Source organism: Heteronotia binoei, chromosome 2 (genome assembly GCF_032191835.1).
Source record: "Heteronotia binoei isolate CCM8104 ecotype False Entrance Well chromosome 2, APGP_CSIRO_Hbin_v1, whole genome shotgun sequence".
Taxonomy (NCBI): domain Eukaryota; kingdom Metazoa; phylum Chordata; class Lepidosauria; order Squamata; family Gekkonidae; genus Heteronotia; species Heteronotia binoei.
The window spans coordinates 110991350-111016410 of NC_083224.1; the positions used below are offsets into that span (position 1 = coordinate 110991350).

The window sequence follows — 25061 nt, forward strand, 5'->3', positions numbered from 1 at the left end:
AGCAGCTCTCCAGCAGCCCTGGCCCCACTCAATGCACAGCAGCCAAGAAGGTCTGAGCGCCTGCTCCGGCTGCAACGCCACTGAGGATGTTCTCCGCAGCTGAGAACGAAACGTCTGGAAGGAAAACTTTCTCCAGTAGAACACGGCACTTGATCCCGAAAGATTCTACAAACCCTAATGATGTTACCAGCCATGAAAACCTGAAATCTTTGAAAACAGGAAAGCTTATTTTGATGGATTTTAAAACATTTAACCCATTTTATTCAAAATGTCAATTCAGAACAAAGCAAAAGGAAGTAGAAAGAAACTAAAACCTGTCCCATTCTGTACTGGCATTTCAGTTTCTTAATGAAATTCATGGGGACCCTTACATTTCTGAACCTTGCATGTACTAAAAAAAGGTAGTCCTCTGCGCAAGTTTCTGACTCTGGTGTGACGTTGCTTTCACTACATTTTCATGGCCGACTTTTTTACGGGGTGGTTTGCCATTGCCTTCCCCAGTCGTCTACTACACTTTCCGCCCAGCAAGCTGGGTACTCATTTTACTGACCTCAGAAGATTGGAAGGTTGAGTCAACCTCGAGCCAGCTACCTGAACCCAGCTTCCCCTGGGATTGAACTCAGTTCGTGAGCAGAACTTAGGACTGCAGGACTGCAGCTTTAACACTCTGAACCATGGAGCTCTTGTTTGCATGTATTAAAAAAGGTAAAGGTAGTCCCCTGTGCAAGCACAAGTCGTTTTCGACTCTGGGGTAACATTGCTTTCAGAACGTTTTCACGGCAGACTTTTTATGGGGTGGTTTGCCATTGCCTTCCCCAGTCATCTACACTTTCCCCCCAGCAAGCTGGATACTCATTTGACCAACCTCGGAAGAATAGAAGGCTGAGACAACCTGGAGCCGGCTACATGAACCAGCTTCCGCTGGGATCGAACTCAGGTCGTGAGCAGAGGGCTCCGACAGCAGTACTGCAGCTTTACCACTCTGCGCCATGGGACTCTTATTGCATGTACTAGGCAGGAGAAAAAGCAGAGAAACCTCTCCAAGTCCCTCCCCTCCCATACTTCAGAGGCACAAATTTTGTATCTGTGAAGAGCCATCAAGTCTTAGCTGACTTAGGACGACAACAGCAAGGGGCTTTCAAGGCAGTTGAGCAGCAGAGGTGGTTTGCCATTGCTTTCTCTGCAGTCTTCCTTGGTGCGCTCCTTTCCAAGTACTGACCCTGCTTAGCTTCCGATATTTGACGAATTCGGCCTACACCATACTGCCTTCCCTCCATTTTTGCAAGGAATTACCAATTTCAAACAGGAAATGTACCAGGGAACTAAAACTTTTTAACTGGAAAGATATAAGGATGGAGGTGGTCAAAGTTAATCAGCGGCGAGGAAAATACCTTCTGCGTTGTTACTCTCTTATTTCCTTAAAGGTTTCGTGACTGCATTAAAAGGCCTTTTCGAGCTAAATAATGGGTGAAGTTTAGCTCCGAGAAACTCCTCTGTTCTCTGTTTCCCAATTCCTTCTCTCTCATAAGCGCTGGGAGACTTACTTGGATCTGCAGCTCTTCTTTCCTTAGCAGTAACAGTTTAGGACTCACCGGCTTGCCAGGATGTGATCGCGATCCCGAAGGGGAGATCAAAACAAGAGTCATGCCCTGGACCACCTGCTGACTGGGGAAACCCACCATACCATTACTGCTCTTTCTTACCTGAGGTTCAGGTGATGAAGCCGCTCGCAATACAAGGAGGAGAGATGATGAGTGAGGGGAGGCTGCGGCTGCCTAGCTTGCAGACTTTCAAGCGGAGTTCCTGATTGCACAGACCTAGGCGGAGAAAAGTGTTTGTCCAGTTGCAGCAGATCCTCCCCGTTTTGCAGGATAGCCCAGGGGCGGAGCTTTGCAAACCAGGGGAAAGAGCCTCCCCTTTTTTACAGATTAAGATTAGGAATAATCGCAGAGAGGGCAGGCAAAATCTTCAATCTGAGTCCTGCCCGACTGCTGAGGTCGTTCCTCTCACCTGTGAAATCCTATTTATTCTTTCACTTCCACAGATACACCCCATGGGATTCTCCACCCTCGCAGTTTTGTTTCCCCTCTCTTGCAGCTCCAACAAAAGAATGCAATGCCTTTGTGCATGCGCAGTGTGTCCTCTGCCAATTGCAGCTACCTGTTTCTTTAAAAGATTAAGATTTTCAGGAGGTTCACAAAAACTAATTAGAAAGGAGGAAGTGTTCCGAAAGAATACATAAGCAGTCACATGTTGAATATCCACAGCCAGGATTATACAACAGGATCCCACGGTGATCTCCCAGGCACATGCATGTAACATAAGAGAGAGTTATAAACTCAGTGACACCAGCACTATGGCAACCTTTAAATACTCAGTGCATACTTAGTAACATATCCTACACTACATGCTGAGCTTCATTATATTCTACCTAGCAAAAGAGGTGTAAACATTCCCAACACCATTGAGAGCTATAAGAGTAGATTTCAGTATATAAATTCACCAAGTCTTTCACTTACAGTAAACAGCTGCAGATGTAGTTCCTCTGCAAATTGGATTTGTATCACAAGCGAAAAATTTATCTTCACACACATTTGTTTTTCACACCCAACCATTCTATTACTAAATTTGCAAGACCTTGAACCTCACAACCCACTACTGCACAAAAACAGGTTGCCTTTTGAATGCAAATAAAGGGCGTTGACAGAGAAATTATGATTTTGCTGAGTTTAGTCAAAGGGATTTTTATAAGCAAAACTATGCAGTAGAAGCAGCACCTTTATCCACTGAAACAAAAAACCCATGGATATAACTTGTTGGCAAATTCTAACCTCTTTACAGGAAAAAAAATAGGTATTACAGATGGTTCCATAGACTATGAAGATCTCAACACTTTGGGGGTTTTTCATTTTGAAAAATTCAGCCGTTCTGAATTCTAGATCATACATTGTGATTTTTAAAAGTTCACTGCATATATATGTGTAGCTTTGTGGAAATGTATTAAAGAGGTTATTTTCTAAAAATTGGGCAGTTTCCTTCTGCTACAAAGGAAAGCAACAGATTTGCACCAAATCCTACATGGGAGATTAATACTAAACACAAATAATGCCCCATTTTTTCTTCGAAATGCAGATATTTTCTTCTCCAATACCAAATCTTTTAAAGAGACCTGACAATAAGAATATTTCATGAATAAACTAGCAATAATACTCATTTGGGTTGGCTCAAGCGGCATCTTTTTTGGCATCCTGGTTTGACTAGCTAATCAACCAGTCTCCCATGAACAAGTTCACCACTTAAGGAAATCACATAGAACATAATGTGAATTTGTTGATTTATTAAATTACATATTACAGCTATAGTTATCATCCAGGCTACTCCACCTGGTGGTAAACTGAAGAGTATGCACTTAAAAATAATTTTAAACAACTTTCAGAGAGTATGTTTATTTTATATAAACAATACAAACACTGAGAAAGGTAAGAAAATACAGAAATACCATAGTATTTCATTTATACATAAATAATCATATTTTAGTTGACAAAAGCATAAAAATCATTTATGATCATCAATATTGACTAATTGTAACAAATAACATTTTTCTATCTATAAAGTTGTTGAACAGATCTTACTTTGTTATGTACAAATTACTTACTTGTGTTTTGAGCTGGTCTACATACAATTACATTTTTATTCCTAACATTTCTGACCTTGGGTCATCATAAGCATAAATATTTGAAACATATGTTGCTCAATTCTGTCTCTTAATCCTTCTGGACTTTATAAGCTTATTATTTTAATCTTTAAATCTTTCCAACCTAATTTTGATCAATATATGCAAAAATACATTTCATTATTGAAATTCAGATTCTGGTCTGTTCTGCGAGTAAGATGTTATTTTGCCATTGTCACATAATCAGTTTATTAATTCTTCCAGCCAATCAATTCTGGGTATATTTCAGCTTTCAATTTAGATGCAAATACCACTCTTGCTCCTTTCACCATGTATTTAAATAGTTTATGAATTTTTTATACATTAAATGGTAATAAATTTAGTAGCATATTTTCTGGATTCATCAGGAAGTTAACTTTAATATTTTTGGGATTTGTTCATGAATCTTTATCCAATATTTTTTGGCTTTGTTGCAGGACCACCACATATGATAGAATGTTGAAACTGTATTCTTGCATTTGCAACATCTGGCATTGTAGCGCTTGTTAGCGTTTGATTTTTGGGGTGTGTGATGTACCATCTAAAGAACATTTTATACCAGTTTTTTGTTAGGGTTTGGGATTCAGGAAACTTGATTTCTTTTGTTTATAAGCTTTCCCACTGGCTTATAAAAATATTATCTCCAAAGTTCTTCATCCATTTGATCATACAGTCCTTCACTTGTTCTGTTTCTATTTCGTATTGCAATAACATTTTATATATTTTTCCTAATAGATGTTTTAGGTCACTTGTGATCAATTGTTCATAAGTCATTTTGTCTTAGATGGCCTCCTCCTTTTGATATTCTTTTTATTTTGATGCCATTGGATATATCAACCACTGAATATTTTCCGTCACTTTGTATATCCTGCCAAAATTTTAGTCTTCCATGTCTTATCATATAATCATAGGTTTAGTAATCCCCCCCCCGGTACCTGCATCACAATAGACATCCCCTGGTGATGTCAGTGGAGAAGTAGGTGGGCTTATTGTTTCTGCATTGAAACCATATTCTCAGAAGTCTGTCTCTCACTGTATGACTACCATCTTGTTTTTTAATAGCTTTTAATGACTTATTGATCTGTAAGTAGTTGTGAATTCTTTCCTTTGTGTCCACTATTTCCAATTTAATATTCCTCTCATCTGGGTTTCTAATCCATTTTGATATCCAAACTAGTACTGCTGCTTAATGATATAGCCTAATATTCAATACTGCCAAACCTCCTCTTTTTCTTATCTTGCATTATTTTAAACCTTAGCCGTGTTTTTTTTCCCATTCCATATGTTGTTTATAGTTAAAAAACCCCAAAACTTAAAAAAAACTTTAAAAACTTAAAAAAACACCAAAATTTTTATTCTATATCAATTGGCAGCATTTGAAACAAAAAAGTCAGTTTTGGTAAGACATTCATTTTGATGGCAGAAATTCTGCATTTTAAATAATTTTCCATGATTATGCATTTATGTAGTGTATTTTTTGTAAAAAAAAATTACAATACAAATATATCCACAGATTTCTTTCTTCCCAAGCAGAATTTAAATTAATACTGCAGCAAATGCAAAAGCTGACATTAGTATGTTACACATACTGAAACCAGCAACAACCACAGACTAGGGGCCTGCTCCCCTAGCCCCCAAAGAACTGTACTGGAGCAGGTACTAATGCCTCTAGACTAGAGAATGAATTTATAGGCAACCATTCCAGTGGAGGTTACAATGCATGGCCTCTGTGTGTATATGCATGCATGTGTATTATTTCACTTAATTGCAACTACTAGTATACATAAACAGTGACTCCAAATAAACTCAGCTGGCAGGTCCACCATGTTATGATGAAATTGCAAAGGATGACAGTACTCATGTGTAAGCTAACCCTAATAGACAACAGCAGAACACATTAATGCAGCACTCTGATTAAATCTAATTTTGTGTACCTTTTTGGGAAGGTCACTGAATATTTGACTCAACATCAGCTGATCTGAGAAGAGAAATCAGTTCAGGAGCAGCCCCAAAACCCACTGAAGAATGAAGAAACTGTTTTTAATATAGCTGTTTTTTAAAAAAAAAAAAAGAAAGAAAGAAAAACACCCTGCTTTTTAAATATTTTTATATAAAATAACAAAATAATAAATTTTACAAAAATTGAGTATTTTTTACCCAAAAGGATTTTCTCTTTAAACTATAAAGATTAAAGGCCAGAATCCTTATTAGATAGTATTAAGGACACTAAACAGCAAAAGCTACTATAGAACACACATTTTACAATCTAGCCTTTGAAAAAGGAAAGCATGTTCATAAGTGATTGTCTTACAATCTCATTTTGCTACTGTACAATACAGCTTGTCTTTGTGTGCAATAAACCTATTTGATGTTCAATGTACAAAAGTTATTTAGTTTAAGATGTTAACGTTTGTTTACAACCTTAAATTATTTTCTTTACAATGAGAATGCAAAGAACAAATATTAGTGACATGAAGAGCAATTCTAAACAGGTCTACTCAGAATTAAGTTCCATTTTAAGTCAGTGGACCAGGAATGTGTTCTTAGGACTTCGACTAGGATCACTCAATGTACAATACTGGACATTAAGACTACAGATATCCTGTATCTGTATATGTGTGTATACACACACACACACTCAGTAAGAGAGAAAAAAGATAATTCAATAGGAAAGCCACAATTTCAGCATCAAACCCATGATTCCTAAAAAGAGGAGACAGAAGCTGTTTGAGAGAAAACTGAGAAATAGGGGAAAAAATTAAGAATCAATTTTATTGTATTTTTTTACCCTGGTACAAAAATACAGAACAATGTGATGAGACAAGATATCTACCCAGAACATTCAGCAAATAAGACTTGATTAATGCACAATATATTCAAGTATGTTATCTCTCTTCTACTTACAAAATAACTAGAGGATGACTGTACAATATAAGAGTATGTTTCTGGCCATACACAAGAAAGAGGAAGGATAGTTCTATTAGAAGAGAGATACATTTATACATCCAATATTCTTCATGCTTTTTCTTGAACTGACCAGAAAACTACTTGATGAACTATCCATAACCGAGTCATCAGTGTATCTGGCTTTGTACAAAGACTCACATATGTCATTATGATTCAGAGGGAATTAAAATCCAAGAGTGGAATCCTAAACATCCTTACCTGGAAGTCCTTACTGAAATGAGGACTACATAGGGAGCATATTTAGAGAAACAGTCAAGGAGATTATTCTGTACGACTAGTATCTTCACTACAAATCATGCACCAGCCATATCATAATATTTTTAAAATGCAATTTAAAAAGGAGAGTTACACCTTAAACACCAGTGAAGCTCTTTTTAAAATTTTTGTCAGGATCAAGGCATTGTTTCATTAACCAATACAAGTAATTTATCATTATTTCTCCTATAAATAGGCATCTCAGTGTAAACGTGAAAATGTAATGTTTTACATTTTTTTAATGAAAAAAATTAGAGAGTATTTGATCTAAGAAGTTACCAATAGGAAAAGGTGTTCCCAGTACAGCTACAATTCCTTATATGGTAAATACTTAGGAAGGATAAACAGTCTTATTATCTTGGATTTCAAACTGATATAAAACACATCTCTGCTGGATTATAATTCATCTTCAAGATGTTTTTTCTTGAAAGCATCACCTGTCAGCTTTGCTTCAGCCTCCTTCATTCCTTGGATAACTGTAATATAAAGAATAATAAAAGATGTGTCATACTTGGGTCATTTCAAATAACAGATTTACAACAGAAAATATTAATAACTCTAAATACTAAGGAAAGTTTATAGTGAATGAAAACATTAAAAGTAAATAGCAGTTGATGTGCCAATACAATCCTTTTCATTTTTCCCTTTCATTATTCATTTTTTAAGTTCAATCATTGTCTATCCTCTTTTACCCAACAGCAGACAAGATAATAGGACTGGAAAATTTGCTGTCTACTGACAACCCTTTCATGAAAGATTTCTAAAATCCTCATTGTGTGTATGTGTTTCCACTCTGAAAACCTAGTAATAGATAAAACCTTTGAAGTGCAATAATGTCATAGTCCCAGGCCTCAGATTCAGCAGGAACTCACAGGAGCACAGCTCCTGAACCTTTCTTTTTTTTACAATTTAAATTTTATTAAAAACTTTTTATAATTTTTTTATTTTATTTTATTATTTTATTTGTTCGATTTATATCCCGCCCTACCCCACCAAGGCGGGCTCAGGGCAGCTTACAATACAAAATGCTAACAATGAATCAGTTTAAAATGCATTAAAATACATTAATAATTATACAATAAAATACATAAAAATACATAACTCACTATGCTACCTTTTCCTTAAATCAATTCTTCAAGTATTCCAGTATTCAATATTCTGATGTTCGTAAGTTTAAATATTCAGGCATCCCGATATCAATCAGTTGTATGCCAACTGGAAGAGGGCTGTTTTACAGGCCCTGCGGAACTGTTCAAGGTTCCGCAGGGCCCTCACCTTCTCCGGGAGCTGGTTCCACCAACAGGGGGCTGCAATCAAAAGGCCCTGTCTCTGGTCGCTTTCAGACGGGCCTCCTTTGGCCCAGGGATTATAAGGAAGTTCTGAGACCCCGATCTCAGCACTCTCTGGGGAACATGTGGGGAGAGACGGTCCCTAAGGTAGGTAGGTCCCAGGCCATAAAGGGCTTTAAAGGTCATAACCAGCACCTTGTACCGAACTCGGTATGTTATCGGCAGCCAATGCAGTCCCCGGAGCCCCGGCTGAATGTGCTCCCGTCTAGGGAGCCCTAAAAACAGCCGGGCAGCGGCATTCTGCACTAGCTGCAATTTCCGGGTTCGGCACAGGGGCAGCCCCATGTAGAGGGGATTGCAGTAGTCCAGCCTCGAGGTGACCGTTGCATGGATCACTGTTGCCAGATCGCCGTTCTCCAGGAAAGGAGCCAACTGCCCTGCCCGCCTAAGATGAAAAAATGCGGACTTGGCAGTGGCTGCTATCTGGGCCTCCAAAATGTTTGAGATAAAACAAAAAATATCTCAAAACATAATATCAAACTTTGGACCAAAGTCCCAAGTCACAAGAGCAATCATAACATATAATACTCTTATTCACTACACCTTCAATCTTAAAAACAGATTATATAATTTAACAGCCTAGTCTTAATAAATCATAATATTCATATATTTTATAGGAATATTGCCAAAAACAGTGTCCTTATTGTTTACATATTCCAGAAAACAGAACAATTTTTCAAGGAACCAGTCGCTTTCTTTGGCATTGTCTAACAGTGTAATGCTAGTAGCTAGCTTATTTTAGATTAAGATGTCCCAGACTTTATTATACCAACAACGTAAAGTAGGAACTTTAGATTGTTTCCAGTAACTAGCTATAACTATTTTGCCTGCCAATAATAATAATGCAACTAGAACTTTTTGCAGAGAAGATAATATAGAATTAGACCATAAATTTAACAACATGGATTCTGGTGAAAACGAAATAACAATCCCAATAATTTCTATAATTTTTTCCAGAACTTTATTCCAGAAAGCCTTGATTTCCGGACATTCCCACCAACAGTGTATGAAAGTTCCAGATTGTCCACAACCTTTCCAACAATTTGGATTGTCCTTCATTATCCCTTGAAAAGACTATATGGAGTCACATACCATCGAGCAAAAACTTTGTAATTCTGTAACCGAAAATAATAAGATTTAGATTTAAATAAAGATGACATCCAAAGTTTTTCCCACTGATCTTCATTAATTGTGGTATGACAGTCTCTTTGCCACGCAGTTAGTTGATTCGATGTACTAGTCCATAGCGTTTGGTTTAGAAGAGTGTATATAGTTGAAATAACTCCCCTTATTGAGGTATTGCCTTATTAATTAATTTCTCTAAAGGGTTAAGAGGTCTACTAGCTATTATAATTGGGATAATTTGGTGCAGAACATGATGTACCTGAATGTATGGGTACCAAGGGATAGAGATTTTAAATTTATTTTCCAGTTGAGATAAGGTACTCAATTTGCCGTTTGTTGTTATATCTGTGAGTTTGAATATATTGCTATCCCACCATATTTTGAATTGGTTTTTTTTCCTTTCCTGGGAGAAACCAAGATTGACCCAAGAAGGCCATTACTGGTGAGGAGACAGGGGCTAAAGCATTTCTCCATTGATCCCATAATTGCAGAGAAAATTTAAGAAATTGATTCAAAATAGCATACTCCTTTCTGTCACTTTTTGAATTCCAAATGAATTTGTGTAGTAATACATTGGGTAAGTCAGCTTTTTCGATTTGAACCCAAGCCGGTATATAAAAAGGTGAAACAAACAGCACAATATATCTTAGTTGGGATGCCACAAAATATTTATCAATCAACGGGACTGCTAAACCTCCCAATTTATAAGGTTTAGCTAAAAGTGACACTGCAAGTCTAGGTTTCCGGTTATTCCACAAAAAAGACATCCACTGGGATTGCCAAACTGACAAATCTTTCCTAGGAACTGGAATTGGAAGATTTTGAAAAAGGAATAGAAGACGTGGAAGTAGAAATGATTTAATGAGATCCATTTTTTCTAATAAAGAGAAGTTAAGTTTAGACCATTCATCTATTGTTGAAGCCATAGTTTTACTTATCGGACCATAATTGACTTGGTATAAGTCAGCTAAGTTCAAAGGAAATAAGATACCCACATGTCTCCAAGTTTACGTAACCCACTTAAAGGGAGAGAAGACCTAATTAGTTCCTGTAAATTTTGAGTAATATTAATCGGATATATTTCCGATTTATTAAAATTAATAGAGAAACCCGAGTGCTTGCAGAATTCATCAAGTTTTCCTTTGAGTACTGCTAAGGATTTAAAAGGATTGGTTAAACAAAAAACCATATCATCTGCAAATACGCTTGCTTTATATTCCACCTTATCAACTGAAATACCTGCAATTTCTGGAGAGTTTCAAATAACATATGTGAAGGGTTCAACTGAAAGAGCAAACAACATAGGGGAAAGCGGACACTCCTGTCGAGTACCCCTATTCAGATATAACTCATCAGATCTAAAGAAATTAGTAGTAATTTGTGTAAAGGGAGTACTATATATTGCAGAAATTGATTTCAAAAAACGAGGACCCAAATTCATATGTTGAAGTAATGTTCTTAGATAATTTATTTCTACTTTATCAAAGGCCTTTTCGGCATCAAGGGATAGAATTAATGAAGGAGAGAGAAGACTTAGCCTTGTGGATTAAATTTAGAGATTTACAGATGTTATCAGTGATTGTACGACCTGGCATAAAACCAGCTTGGTCCGGGTGAATATAATGGCTGATTATTTTTTTCAAATATTCTGGCAATAGAGAAGAAAATATTTTAAAATCATGGTTTAAAATAGAAATGGGACGATAAGAAGCAGGGTTAAGTTTATCTTTTCCTTGTTTGGGGATTACAATCATTCGAGACTCAAGCTAACTTGGGGAAAGACGACCTTCTTCCATGACAGAGTTGCAGGTATCTAGTATTGGTGTTAATAAATCAGATTTAAGGACTTCCGGGATCGGAAAATGGTGAGCTGAGCTGCTTTCCTTAACGGGGGCAGGCTGGTACTTCTGTTTGGGGTAGTAAAAGGCAAACTAATGCCTTCTGCCTACTTTTCTCAGCTAGAGAATTGTCCAAGATATGCACAGATACTTTGAGGAGACTTACCTTGCTGAAAGGGAGTTCCGGAGGGGGCTCCCTTGAGGCTTTGAGGGATCTCCGGAGAGAAGTTGCATATTCATCATCTACAGAAGTTTCTAGAGTCATTTATTTGACTTAGGCTCGACAGGATCCGAGTCTTCTTTTACAATTTTAAGCATCTAATCTACATAAGACTGGTGTCGATTTGAATAAACTACAAAAAAAGGTATTGATTGCTATCTTTTCACTCCGGGACTAACTAAAGGTAAACAAAGCAAAATAAAAAGATGGGAGTTCGATATAATGGAAGCCTGAAAGGAGAAGAAAAGGGGCTAAATTTGAACTTTGTAAGTTTTAAAGACAGTGCTAAAAGGAGAAAAGAATTTATTGTTTCGTCTATCTGTGGTTGAGGAAGTAGCCCCATCATCATAGATCTGCAGCACTCACAGTCAACACAGGAAGTACGTCAGACATCGCAAGATTTCTCTACCAGCGAAACGAGACTTGGTGGCAGGAAAAGCAGGAAGTACCAGAGGAAGAAGAAGGAAGTAAAGAACTAAACAGCCTACTCTACGATTATAATATCAAAGAGAAACATCGGCGGCCATTGTTGGGAGGACAAAGTTTTAACAACGTTTTAAAAGTGACTGGGACATTAAAAATTGGTGGAGTTAACTGAGTTGGTAATTTTAAAATAAGGACTATTGGACAGTGGTGAAGAAGATCTGAATTGAATAAAGGGAAAAGAAGGAAATTTTTTTAAAGTGAAGCAAAAGTCGCATCCGCCATTTTGGGGGAAATAAAAACTTTAAACATTAATATCTGAGCCTGTGAGGCTCAGAGAACGTCGAAATTGGGCTCATTGGAAAGGGCAAGCTTCACTTTATTAAACCTGATGGTCCAAATTTAATTTGGTGACATAAAAATTTTCGATCTTTTTTACATGTCAGATCCGAAGCAAATTCGTACTAGGTCTGCTTCAATGGAGAAAATGCAAGCCCAACTAGATGCAATGGAAGCCAGGATAATGAAGGGGGTGAAAGAAATGATAACTGCCTCTAAAAAAGAAATAAGAAAGGATATTGAGGACTCAAAAAAGAATTTAAAAAAGAGATAGAGAATCTCAGAAATGAGACTGTAGAAATAACAAAAAAAGTACAGGAGGTGGAAGAGAGAGTGAAAACACATGATTCCACCTTATTAAAATTACAAGAAAAGGTGATAATACATGACTGCAAGTTGATGGAGACACGGATTCGTCTGAGAGGTGTATCAGAAGATGAAGAATCTGACTTGAAAGAATACATAATAAAAATAATTGCAGAGTTTTTGGAGGAAGATCCTGAAGGGAATAGAAATATGTATGATCATATGTATAGAGTGAATTCACTCTATGCAAAATAGAACAATCTGCCAAGAGATGTAGTCATACGATTTATGACAAAAGAAATGGTGGGAAAAATCATGAACAAAAATTTTGAAAAGACATTGATAGTGGGAGGTAGTAGGATAAGAATTATGAAAGAGTTGCCAAGACAAGTGTTAACTGACAGGGATGCATATAAAAAACTGACAAAAAAATTACATGACAACGGAATGAGATATAGATGGATAATACCTGAAGGTCTGAGCTTTGAACTTCAAGGGAAAAGGATTACAATTGCAAACACACAGGAACAGCGTAGATTTTATGGAGAAAATAAAGAATTTGCACCATGATGGATTACAAATTAATATCTTGGAATGTAAACGGACTAAACTCACCACAAAAAAGAAGGGCAACATTTCATTGGATAAAAAAACAAAATTGTAATATAGTTTGTTTACAAGAAGTGCATATTAGACAAAAGGACTATTTATTTTTTATGGACTAAGCAATTGGGATTAGAATTTTATACATTGTCTGAACAGAAGAAGAGAGGAGTAATTTTTTATATTAAAAAAGAATTAGACCCGAAATTTGTTTTTAAGGATAAAGACAGAAGGTACATTGCAGTGGAAATTTTATTGAATGCTAAAAAAACTTTGTTGTTGGGACTTTATGCTCCAAATGGTGCAAAGGACATTTTTTTAAAAAATATTACGCAACATCATGATGAAGTGACTTATAATCAAATTTTGTTGATGGGGGACTTTAATGGAACAATCCAGAACACAATAGTTAGATCTGGAAAGAAAACAATTGAGAAAGAAGGGAAATTGCCAAAATGTTTTTTTGAACTGGTTAAACAAGCGAGTTTGCAGGATATATGGAGGAAGTTCAATCCTGAGGTATGGGACTACACTTTTTTTTCAGCCAGACATAATTCTTTTTCTAGAATTGACATGTTGTGGGGTACCAAAGATCTGGGACTTATAACAAAGAAAATAGAGATTTTACCCAAAATACTAGCTGATCATAACCCAATAATGTGGATTACAAAATTGTCTAAAAAGTCGAGAAGATGGAGAATAAATGATTTACTACAAAATAAAGAAATAGTGACATCTCTAGAAAATGAGACTAAAACTTTCTTCCAAATAAATGACAGAGAAGATATTGAATTCCAGACAGTGTGGGATGCATATAAGGCTGTAATGAGAGGAATATTAATAACATTGAATAATATTAACAACATTGAAGAGAGCAAAAGATAAGCAGATCCTGGACATTCAAAATGAAATTAAGAAAAAAGGTGAATTAAGAAAAAGGCCAGGGGAAAAAGAAAATTATAAGGGAGATTACAATATTGCAAACACAAATGAGACATTTGTTAAATAAGGAAATGGAATGGAATTTGAAAAAATTACAACAGAAATCTTTTGAGGGAGCAAACAAGCCTGGGAAGTACTTGGTTTGGCAACTGAAGAAAAAGAGAGAAAGTAAAATTATTAACAAAATTGTGGCTGATGGGAAAGAGATGGTGGGCCAAGAAGGAATAAAGAGAGAATTTTTAAAGTATTATGCTAATTTATTTAAGGGTGTTAAAGTAAAGGAAGAAAGGATTGAAACATATTTGCAAAAGATCAAAATAGCACCCTTAACTGAATATATGGAAAACATTTTGAATGATCCAATTGAAAAAATAGAAATTGAAGCAGCAATTAATGTAATGAAATCTGAAAAGGCACTTGGACCAGACAGTTACACGGCAAAAATTTTAAAAATGTTTAAAGAAGAATTAGTACCCAAACTTCAAAAATTGATGAATGCGATAAGATCAAGCGGGAAAATACCTAATACATGGAAAGAAGCTGTAATTTCGTTGATTCCAAAGGAAGATAGAGATGTCACGAATGTAAAGAATTATAGACCAATTTCATTATTAAATAATTATTATAAGATATACACAAGAATCCTGGCAGAACAACTTAAACAATATTTAATAAATTTTATAAAGGAAGATCAGGCGGGTTTTCTTTCCAAAAGGCAAATAAGAGACAATATTAGAACTATTGTAAATATTGTAGAATATTATGAAAGACATCCAGAGAAGGAAGTTGCATTATTCTTTGTGGATGCAGAGAAAGCATTTGATAATCTGAACTGGGACTTTATGTTTGCAGTAATGGAAAAAATAAAGCTGGGGGAAAACTTTATAAGAATGATAAAGGCAATATATACTGAACAACGTGCAAGGTTATGTATAAATGCAGATCTCACAGAAGAAATGAAAATTAGCAAAGGCACAAGACAAGGTTGTTCGCTTTCTGAAGAAATGATGATGAAGAAATAGAAGGAATGAGAATTAAAGGTTTTACTTATAAATATAGAGCATTTACAGATGATATGTTTATAAATGAAAATCCTACACAAGTAACACCTTTGTTGTTAGGTAAAATACAAAATTTTGGAGAACTGGCAGGACTTTATGTTAATAAGGAAAAATCAAAACTTTTATGTAAAAATATGCAAGTAAATAAACAAAAGGAACTGCAGAGGCTAACGGGATGTGAGGTTACCTCTAAAGTAAAATATTTGGGTGTGGAAATAACAATGAAGAACATTGATTTGTTTAAAAATAATTATGAAAAGTTATGGCGTAAAATGGATGAAGATATGATAAAATAGAACAAGCTTAATTTGTCATTGCTTGGGAGAATAGCTGCAATTAAGATGAACATTTTGCTAAGAATACTGTATTTATTCCAAACTATCCCGATTGTGAAAGACAGTAAACAATTTAATAAATGGCAAAGAAAGATTTCAGAATTTCTATGGGCTGGAAAGAAACCAAGGATTAAAATGAAAGTTTTAACAGACGCTAAAGAAAGAGGAGGATTCCAATTACCAGATTTAAGACTATATCATGAAGCAGTTTGTTTGGTGTGGATAAAAGATTGGGTGACACTATTGAATAAAAGACTTTTAATGTTGGAAGGTCATGGAAATAAATTCGGCTGGCACGCTTATATGTACTATGGAAAGGAAAAGATGGATGGTTTTTTCTCTCACTATTACATAAGAAGTACTTTGCTAAATATCTGGACAAAGTATAAGAAATATGGCAATGAGAGAAAACCACTATGGATAGTGCCTGCAGAAGTAATAAAAATAACAGCTGAGCTAGGAGAGGGAAAATGGATGTCATACAATCAATTATTAAAAATACAAAGCGGTAAAATAGAGTTGAAAACTGCTGAGGAGCTGAATTATAAGTATGACTGGTTTCAAATGCAACAAATAAAGAGTTTGGTGGAAAGTGATATTAAAACTGAAGGAATAAGACGAGAACAAACAGAAATGGAAAAAGTTCTGCTTGGAGATAATGAAAAATTAATTTTGAAAATTTATAAGTTGCTTTTAAAATGGTCTACAGAAGATGAAGTAGTGAAATCTCAAATGATTAAGTGGGTAATTTATGTAAATAAAAAAATACAGATGGATACATGGGAATATTTGTGGAAGAACTCTATAAAACTCTCGACATGTCAGAGTATCAAAGAAAACTGTTTTATGATGATGTATAGATGGTATATGACTCCTAAAAAGTTGGCAAAGATGAATAACAAGATGCCGGACAGATGTTGGAAATATAAAAAACATGAAGGTTCTTTCTACCATATGTGGTGGACTTGTGAAAGAGCAAAAATGTATTGGCAGATGATTCAACAAGAGAATTCTAAGATCTTGGGATACGAATTTAACAAAGTTGCAGAGACTTTTCTGTTGGGATTACAAATGGAAAAATTTCCAAAAGAAGATAGGACTTTAATCTGGTACTTTCTCTCAGCTGCTAGGACACTGTATGCGCAGTTGTGGAAGCAAGAAAAAATACCAGAGAAATGGGATTGGATTGTAAAAGTTATGACATGGAGTGAAATGGACAAGTTAACAAGAACCTTAAGAGACTATGATCTAGAAGTAATCAAGATGGAGTGGAAGAAGTTTAGAAGATACGTAGAAAAAGAGTGGAAAATAAAAGGGCATTGGACAATTTTTGATAATGACTAAGTACAAGAGGGAGGAGGATATGAATTTTGGTTCTTATTAATTAAGGGTACCTTTAATAATAATGTTTTAAGTATAGTACACCGGTGGGGGTCAAGTAACAGGGGGAGGTGTAGGTAGAAAGTAATATATGAGATAGAGGAAAAAGTAGTTATTAAGGATATAAGAAATTGAATATATTACCATATGTTACTAATAAAAATTGTTTTAAATAAAAAATAAATCAGATTTAAAATGTTTATAAAATTCAATCGGAAACCTGTCCCTCCCCGTAGCTTTATTATTTTTTATTTTAGAAATAACCATATTTAATTCAGTTAAATTAAAGGGTCTTTCTAAGAAATTGACATGATCATTTGTAAGACTGGAATTAAAATCAATGGATTTAAAATAATTCTCAATATGTTCTGGGTTCGGATTAGTAGATTCATATAGTGTTTTGTAAAAATCAAAAAAGGTTTCGGAAATCTTTTTAGAAGCTGAGTGAATATCTGCCTGAGGAGTTCGAATATGAAATATGAATTATGTTCTGTGATCTTTTCTGTGCAATACGATGTTTCAAAAGTCTAATCGATTTAGAGGTTTAGTCACAAATCTTTGCTTGAGAAATAACAAATTCTTTTGAATGGAAGAGGATTCTAGCAATTCTAATTGTTTTCTAGCTTGGTTCAATTTTTTTAGAGTTTTTTTCCCTCCAAATTTCGAGTGTTTAGTTTGCAAACATGCTATACGACTATTCAAGTCTTCTATTGACTTTCGTTTGGTTTTGTTACAAGCTGAGGCGATAGAAATGAGATTACCTCTCGTAACTGGTTTGAAGGCATCCCAAACATAAGCTTGGGAAACACCACATTGAGCATTTAAAGAAAAATAAAATTGGATTTGTTCTGAAATATTTTTACTTATGACCTCATTTGATAATAACAATTTATTGAGGGACCAATTAGGACCTTACCATCCGAGTCCTGGGCAAACAGATCACACCCCACTAGAGAGTGGTCTGAAATAGTTCTGGCTTCAATCCTTGCATTTTGTATACAATTAATTAGGGAATGGGACACTAATAAAAAATCGATTCTAGAATAAGAGTTGTGAACAGAAGAGTAAAAGGTATAATCCCTACCTGTAGGGTTCAAAGACCGCCATACATCAATCAAGTTAAAGGACTGAAAATAAAACTCAGTTCAGTAGAGTAGGACAAATTCCCTTTTGCAGAGCTAACAAAATTTGATTTGTCTAGTTTAAGGTCTACGGCAAAGTTTAAATCTCCTTCAAGAGGTACATTGCCTTCTTGAAAATTCTGTAGTTCTAAAAAAGTTTTTCGAAAAAAATCTAGTTGTTCACTGTTTGGGGCATAAATTGAGGCAATGGTGGTGGTTACCCTGTCCAATTCACCTTTAACAAATAAGAATCTGCCCTTAGAATCTTTTTTTGTTTGATGACAGACAAAAGGAGTATGCTTCGAAATCAGTATGGCTACCCCCCTAGATTTGGAGGAGCCCGCAGCCTGAAAAGATTGAGAAAACCATCGTGATTTAAAGATATTTGGAGTCGTGACTTTTAAATGTGTTTCCTGCAAACACACAATATTCAATTTACCTTTCTCTAAGTAGTTTGCAATTTGCTTACGTTTAATGGGATTTTTAACCCCTCTACAGTTCCATGAGGCTAATTTGAGGTTGCTAGACATGGTATAGCATAAGAAAACTTAAGAGACTTTGAGACACAACTTATAACCTAAAAATTACAACTTGAACAGAAACCCAACTACCCCCAACAGATACCAGAACTTGTGCTGAATATCACAAACTATTTGTTAACTATTACATGCACTTAAGTTAAAATGAAAACACCCCCAAGCTAGGGGCACAGTTTCACCCACCCCCTATCCTTAGGAGAAGGGAGAAATACCTAAAGTACTCCCTTAGAGTGGAACTCCAGAATTCTTTCAGGGGAGCTGTCGTGCCAAAACTTTAAATCAGAAAACAAACATTACTACCCAATCACTTCCCCATATGTCAGGATAAAAAAAACAAACTCTTTTTTTCCTACAGTAGGAGTTATCCTGGTACAGCAAAGATCTATAAATCAGTAATAAATACATCAATAACATTGAAACCATATAGGTATTCAACCTTTCCAGGAACTTCACTGGATCTTGTTGAAATAATTAAAAAACACTGTGAATTTATAGTAGGCCCATAACCCTTCAGATTTAAGTTGATAATCTCCTCCCTTTGTAACAATTGAATTTCCAACAATTAATAAAAGAATAAAAAAGACATTAAATAATTCAAGTGAGTATAAAAATAGTAATACAGATTAGACCCAATTCATTTATTAATTCCTTAAAAAACCACATACATCTAGCTCATCCATCCATCAAGCTCATACAAACATAACAGTGATCTACATTCATTTAGGCATCTCTAGCTCTCAAATCTCACATCACACACAAACCTGCCCCCTATTTCCCCTCTCCACCATACACCCCTATTAACATTCAAAAACTCACGTAAAACAATCTTGCACCCCACAGCCCTAATCACCATCAATCACACTAATACCCTGAGACACACTACTTCTCAACCGCTCATACAAACTCACACACACATTTTATCAGTCACCTTCGAACATCCTCCCCCCCGCCACCCAAAACAGCCCCAGTCATAATAAATCCATACGATCAAAGTCAGTAACTTAAAAACAAAACATCACACACTCACAATTAAAAACGATATACTAAAAACGATTACTTTTCTCCCGAATTAAGCTATGTAACCACTTCAGAGAAATAATAAAATATATAATAACAGTGCAAGACAACAAGTGCAAAAACCGGTTTGCGAAAAAGACTGCCAAAAGTTCTCATAAAGACATAACTGCGTAGAACGAAAGTACTCAAACAAGAGTTAGCAGAGGCATACAGATATTGGCTTTAGAATTCATAACTCAATCTCCTTGAGCGGGCAGATTTTTCTCAGGAGGATTGGCTTTTAATAAGTCTTCCTCTTTGGACGACGTTAGTTCCAAGGACAAAGAATTCAGCATCGCGCATCCTGACTCTAAATCTGACGCTTTATAATAAACAGCCGTTCTTATACATTAAGATGTCCGACGCTGAGCTCCATCGAAAGCGGGCATTCTCCACGTGTAGTTTTGAAACTAAAGGCTTGAGCTTTCTTCGTTTGGCTAAGACTTCAGGGGGAAGGTCCAAAAGGGCCAAGATCTTTTTGCCTTTATAAGTAAGGGCATCAGTACTTCTCACCTCCTTCAGAATTATGTCTCTTGCTTCGGGAAAAACAAAATTCACTAGCACATCTCTGGGTCTCCCTCTTCTTGTTGACGCCATGGCTCCCAACTTTTGTGGCCTTAGCAATTGCAAATATACTTCCATCTTCCACTTTCAAGGTTTTTGTCAGCCATTTCGAAATAAAAGACGCCAGGTCTACAGACCCTTCCTCGCCCTCTTCCAGTCCCCTGAATTTTAGGTTAGAAGCCCGAAAACGGTTTTCCAAGACCAAGATTCTACTGTCTAAAAGAGCTTCAGAGTTCTTAATGGACTTAACGTCTTCGCTAAGCACTAAGGCCGCTTCTGCAGTTTGCTCCGCCATTTTGGCAGTTACAGAGAGCTCTTCCGAAAGCTCTTGCACTTTGGACTGTATGGGCTGTAGGAAGGTGGCAATCGATTCAGTGAAATAGCGAAGAATGTCAGATCTGAGTGAGTCTAAATCTCTCCTACATAATGGGGCGTCTTCGTTCTTATCATTCAGGCCAGGGGAAGGGGCATTGTCAGCAGCCATTTTTATCACCGAGCAAGTTGCGGGGCGACTAATCTTTTCCGAGCTGTTTGTTTTAAAAAACTCTGCAACCGACCTTTTTTCTTTCGCTGCAATCTTCTTTTTGTTTTTAGTTTGCTGTCCCATCGAAGGCTGAATTAGTTATAGAGCCTGGTGACTTTAAATTTCTTGAAATAAAGGGGAGTGTTCAGGAGCTCGATCAGAAAGCGTCCGCCATGTATGAGTGACGCTCCATCCCCCCCTGAACCTTTCTGATGGTTCCCCCTCTTCCTTCCCACCTATCTTGTCCATTGAATAGTAGGTGCAGCTGCATAACAATCCCTGGATTAGGAGAGCTGGCAGCCAGCTAGCCACCAGGGGCTTTGCCATGCCCCTAGCAGCCCTCATTAACCCCTGGAAAAGCAAGCGCCACCCTTCCTCCACTTCTTATGTGATTTTGGGCCGCATCTTGCTGGCCTTTTGACTGGGGGAAAAGGGGGTGGTCAAAGAGAGCAAGACCTGCTGGACTGGCTGGATCTCTAGCTAGCCCAAGCAGGCCTCACTAGCCCGGGGCTCTCCTTTCTTCCATCAGGTTGCTTTTGGCTGGGGGAGCGGCATATGCTAATGAACTCCACTACCTATTTTTTTACAAAACAACCCCTGCATAGTCCTAATAGTTCAAAGTGAGATGGTATACAAAATAAATCCCAAGTTCTTCTGCTTTCATACAGGTTCTTCAATTCGTTAATTCAAAACCACTACCATAAAAAGAAGTAACGTCCACCCTCCAAAGCAGTTATTTTCTCCAGGATAGGGACAGAGATCTGTTGTTTGGAGTTCAGTTGTGATCCCAGGAGATCTTCAGGCTCCACCTGGAGGTTGGCTACCATAAGTCTGGCAGCACCCTCTTGGTGACTTGATGCCACCTGACTGGCATGCCTTAACTAGGCCTGGCTGCTTGCTCCTGTTCAGCAGCAGCCCCCTCCCATGATAGCCAGTGTGATTTAACAGTTGGCAAATTCCTGGAGATTTGAAGGGTTAGAACTGGAAATGGTAGGGTTTGAGAAGGGGTGGGACAAGTACAATGCCATAGACTCCACCCTCTGAATCAGCCATTTCCTCCTGGGGAACCACTGTTGCCAATCTCCAAGTGAGGGCTGGAGATCACTCAGAATTACAACTGCTCTCCAGATGGCAGAGATCAACTCCCCTTGAGGTGGGAGGGGGAGTGAATGCCTTCATTTGGATGGGTGGGAAGACACCAAGAGTGGAGGGCACCTGCCCAGAGCATCTTTCTAGAGCCCACTGTATTTTTCTTCATAGAAGGCCTTATTCCTAGTCATAGACATCTGAACTTGATTAAGCAAATATTGACAAAGCTGGGCCAGGACATCCCCACCAGCAGTCTCAATGATATCTTTGTTAAGAGCTGACTGTTAACAACTCACATGAAATTGATCTATACTTTTTATATCTAGCTAAACAGGAGAGATCTAAAGCCCAGGTAAGTGGAACAGAAGAGATCAAAAGCCCATGTAACTGGAACAGAGCTTATTTGTAGTGCAGATCTGCTAAAACAATAAAGTGGTATGCCAGATTACCTTCTCTTAGCATCTGAAATTCATGTATGTGGCCACCTGGGATCCAAATAGCTCCACTGGCAAGGAGGCTTTAGTGATGTTTAATTCTGACTCCAATCTCTCATTGCTAAACTGGAAATTATCTGGAACTCCCCTTGCATCAAGGCTAAAAACACTGGTACCCAACTCCAATTTTTAAAAATGTATTCACTTTGGTATTTGAATCCTGTCACAATGAGTAAAATCTCTAGGGCAGGGGTGGACAACGATAGCGCTCCAGATGTTTTTTTGCCTACAACTCCCATCAGCCCCAGCCATTGGCCATGCTGGCTGGAGCTGATGGGAGTTGTAGGCAAAAAACATTTGGAGAGCTACCATTGGCCACCCCTGCTCTAGGGTCTCAAGTCCAGATTGTTGGAGGAATTGTAAAACTATATCATATGTGGTGGGAATGTCCAGCAGTGTCACATTTTTGGAAGGAAGTGGTAGAGCAAATAAAACTTATATTTGACCTAACTATTCCAGTAGACTTTAGATTTCTTTTATTTGATATCTGGCCAGATAAGTTCTTGAATAAAGATCAGAAATCTTTAATCTTGACAATGTTGGTGATAGCTTGCATAACGATTGCTAAAAATTGGAAACCTCCACATATCGCCATGATTGAAATGTGGTATAAGTTATGGGACCAGTATGTAATGGGAAAGACAATGGATACCCTTTTTTTCGATAATGATACTGATTTGTCTATAGATCATTTACTTTGGTCCCCAGTTTTGGAATTCTTTGGGAGAAATTCTTTTTTGCCTAATAGAATGGATTATAGGCTATTTTTCAATTCTTAATACCTAGCATATTATGTACTGTTTTTGTAAATTGTTTGTTATATGCACCCAATGGTCTAAATTGGATCTTTGTATGTTAGATTTATATTTTTATTTTCCCTATGCTCTCTTTGTATTGGATTACAACTTGTATTGATTTCATCTTTTCATTGTGCTCCTGAACCCTTCTTCTTTGGTTTTTTTCTGTAAAATACTTTATGTATTCAATAAACCTTTTTCAAAAAACAGAAAAATAAAAAATTGTTGAACTGGAAACCTCTTACAAGAGTCCCCTAGCCTCCAAAAGTGATTATTCTGGATACTGAGACTCCTGTGGTGAGACCTAGAAGACATACCATATGCCTGAATGCTTAGATGCAGCCTTTTAGATTCCAGTTATTATACTGCAGAAGCCAAGGCAACATCAATACATGGCCAGTTTTTCCACCCATAGCAATCTCTGATTATTATCCTAAGAAGGTACAATCTCTATCTCTACCTTCCTTGTTAAAAAGGAAATCTGGCAAAATTCATCAGAAAGCTGCCCATGGTTGTAGTCAACTGATCCGGAATGCAATTTGGAACCAATCCACTCATACCTTGTTCAGCATTGGTATAGAAATACTTATAACTTGGGTTTCCTCTCTCATTTATGATTTCTGGATGGATATTCCCACTGGGATCTGCGAAATGGAAAGAACAATTAAAAACCCTGCACTGCAACAGTGGAGACACAAGAGCAAAATGCAATTATTTTGATATGCCTTACCCATGAAAATGATTCTGGGAATGTAGCCACCATCAGGACTAAAAGCTTCATCCTTTGGTTCTTCTTCATCCTGCAGATAAATGGCAGTAATAAAGGAACATTACCACTGTTTACATATATACAATCCCAGCGCCGGATTAAACCCTGTGGAGGCCCCTAGACGGTTGAAATCTTGGGGGGCCCCTCACAAATTATCTCAAAAGTTGGAGCACCCACCCTGCTGCCCGTGGCCCCCATGCAGCCTACAGGCACCAGTGGCTAAAAAGGCAAATGCAATATTGGGCTGTATTAACAGAAGTATCATGAAGTGATCCAGATCACATGAAGTGACGGTATCACTTTACTCTGCTCTGGTAAGACCTCACCTGGAGTACTGTGTTCAGTTTTGGACACCACATTTTAAGAAGGATATAGACAAGCTGGAATGGGTCCAGAGGAGGGCAACGAAGATGGTGAGGGGTCTGGAGACCAAGTATGAAAAAAGTTTGAAGGAGTTAGGCATGTTTAGCCTGGAGAGGAGGCAGCCGAAAGGTGATAGGATCACCATCTTCAAAGACTTGAAGAGCTGTCATAAAGAGGATGGTGCAGAATTGTTTTCTGTGGCCCCAGAAGGTAGGACCAGAACCAATGAGTTGAAATTAATTCAAAAGAGTTTCTGGCTCAACATTAGGAAGAACTTCCTGACCATTAGAGCAGTTCCTCAGTAGAACAGGCTTCCTCAGGAGGTGGTGGGCTCTCCTTCCTTGGAGGTTTTTAAACAGAGGCTAGATGGCCATCTGACAGCAATGCGGATCCTGTTAATTTAGGGGGAGGTATTTGTGAATTTCCTGCAATGCGCAGGGGGTTGGATTAGATTACCTTGGAGGTCCCTTCCAACTCCATGACTCTATGGCTGGTGAGGACTGGGAAAGTTATTTTAAAATTTACCATATGCCACATATATGAGAATATGCTTACATTTCATGTTGAAGATGCATAGTTAGCACATAGTGACTAACACAGAACAGAATTCACAATATCTGGCATGCAGTGGAAAGTAAGTGTGGATAAGGGAGCATCAACCATTTTGTGACTCTTTAACTACCCTGATTGCAACTGCAAGTAGAAATAACCTTCAACAGATATGCATCCCATTTAAAGGTAAGCATGCATACATATTCTATAGGAAGGAGGTGCTCTAAAATTGCACTGAACATTGGTTCTCATATTGGTATGGTCACATGTGCCCCATATTCAGGTGAGAGTATTATATGTGCTACAGGGTACTTTCTATTTGTATTTTAAAACATTTAT

At 37.1% G+C, this 25061-nt stretch overlaps 1 protein-coding gene across 1 annotated transcript in view; it reads right to left on the minus strand.

Moving 5' to 3' along the window:
* Positions 1-6465: 6465 nt before the first annotated feature.
* TXNDC12 (thioredoxin domain containing 12) overlaps positions 6466-25061 on the minus strand; it is a 47753-nt gene continuing 29157 nt past the window's right edge. The window contains exons 5-7 of the mRNA XM_060231808.1: positions 23769-23838; positions 23599-23682; positions 6466-7410 (exon numbers count right to left, since the gene is read on the minus strand). Coding sequence (XP_060087791.1) covers positions 7331-7410; positions 23599-23682; positions 23769-23838 — 234 coding nt within the window. The 3' untranslated portion in view covers positions 6466-7330. The remainder of the gene's footprint in view (positions 7411-23598; positions 23683-23768; positions 23839-25061) is intronic.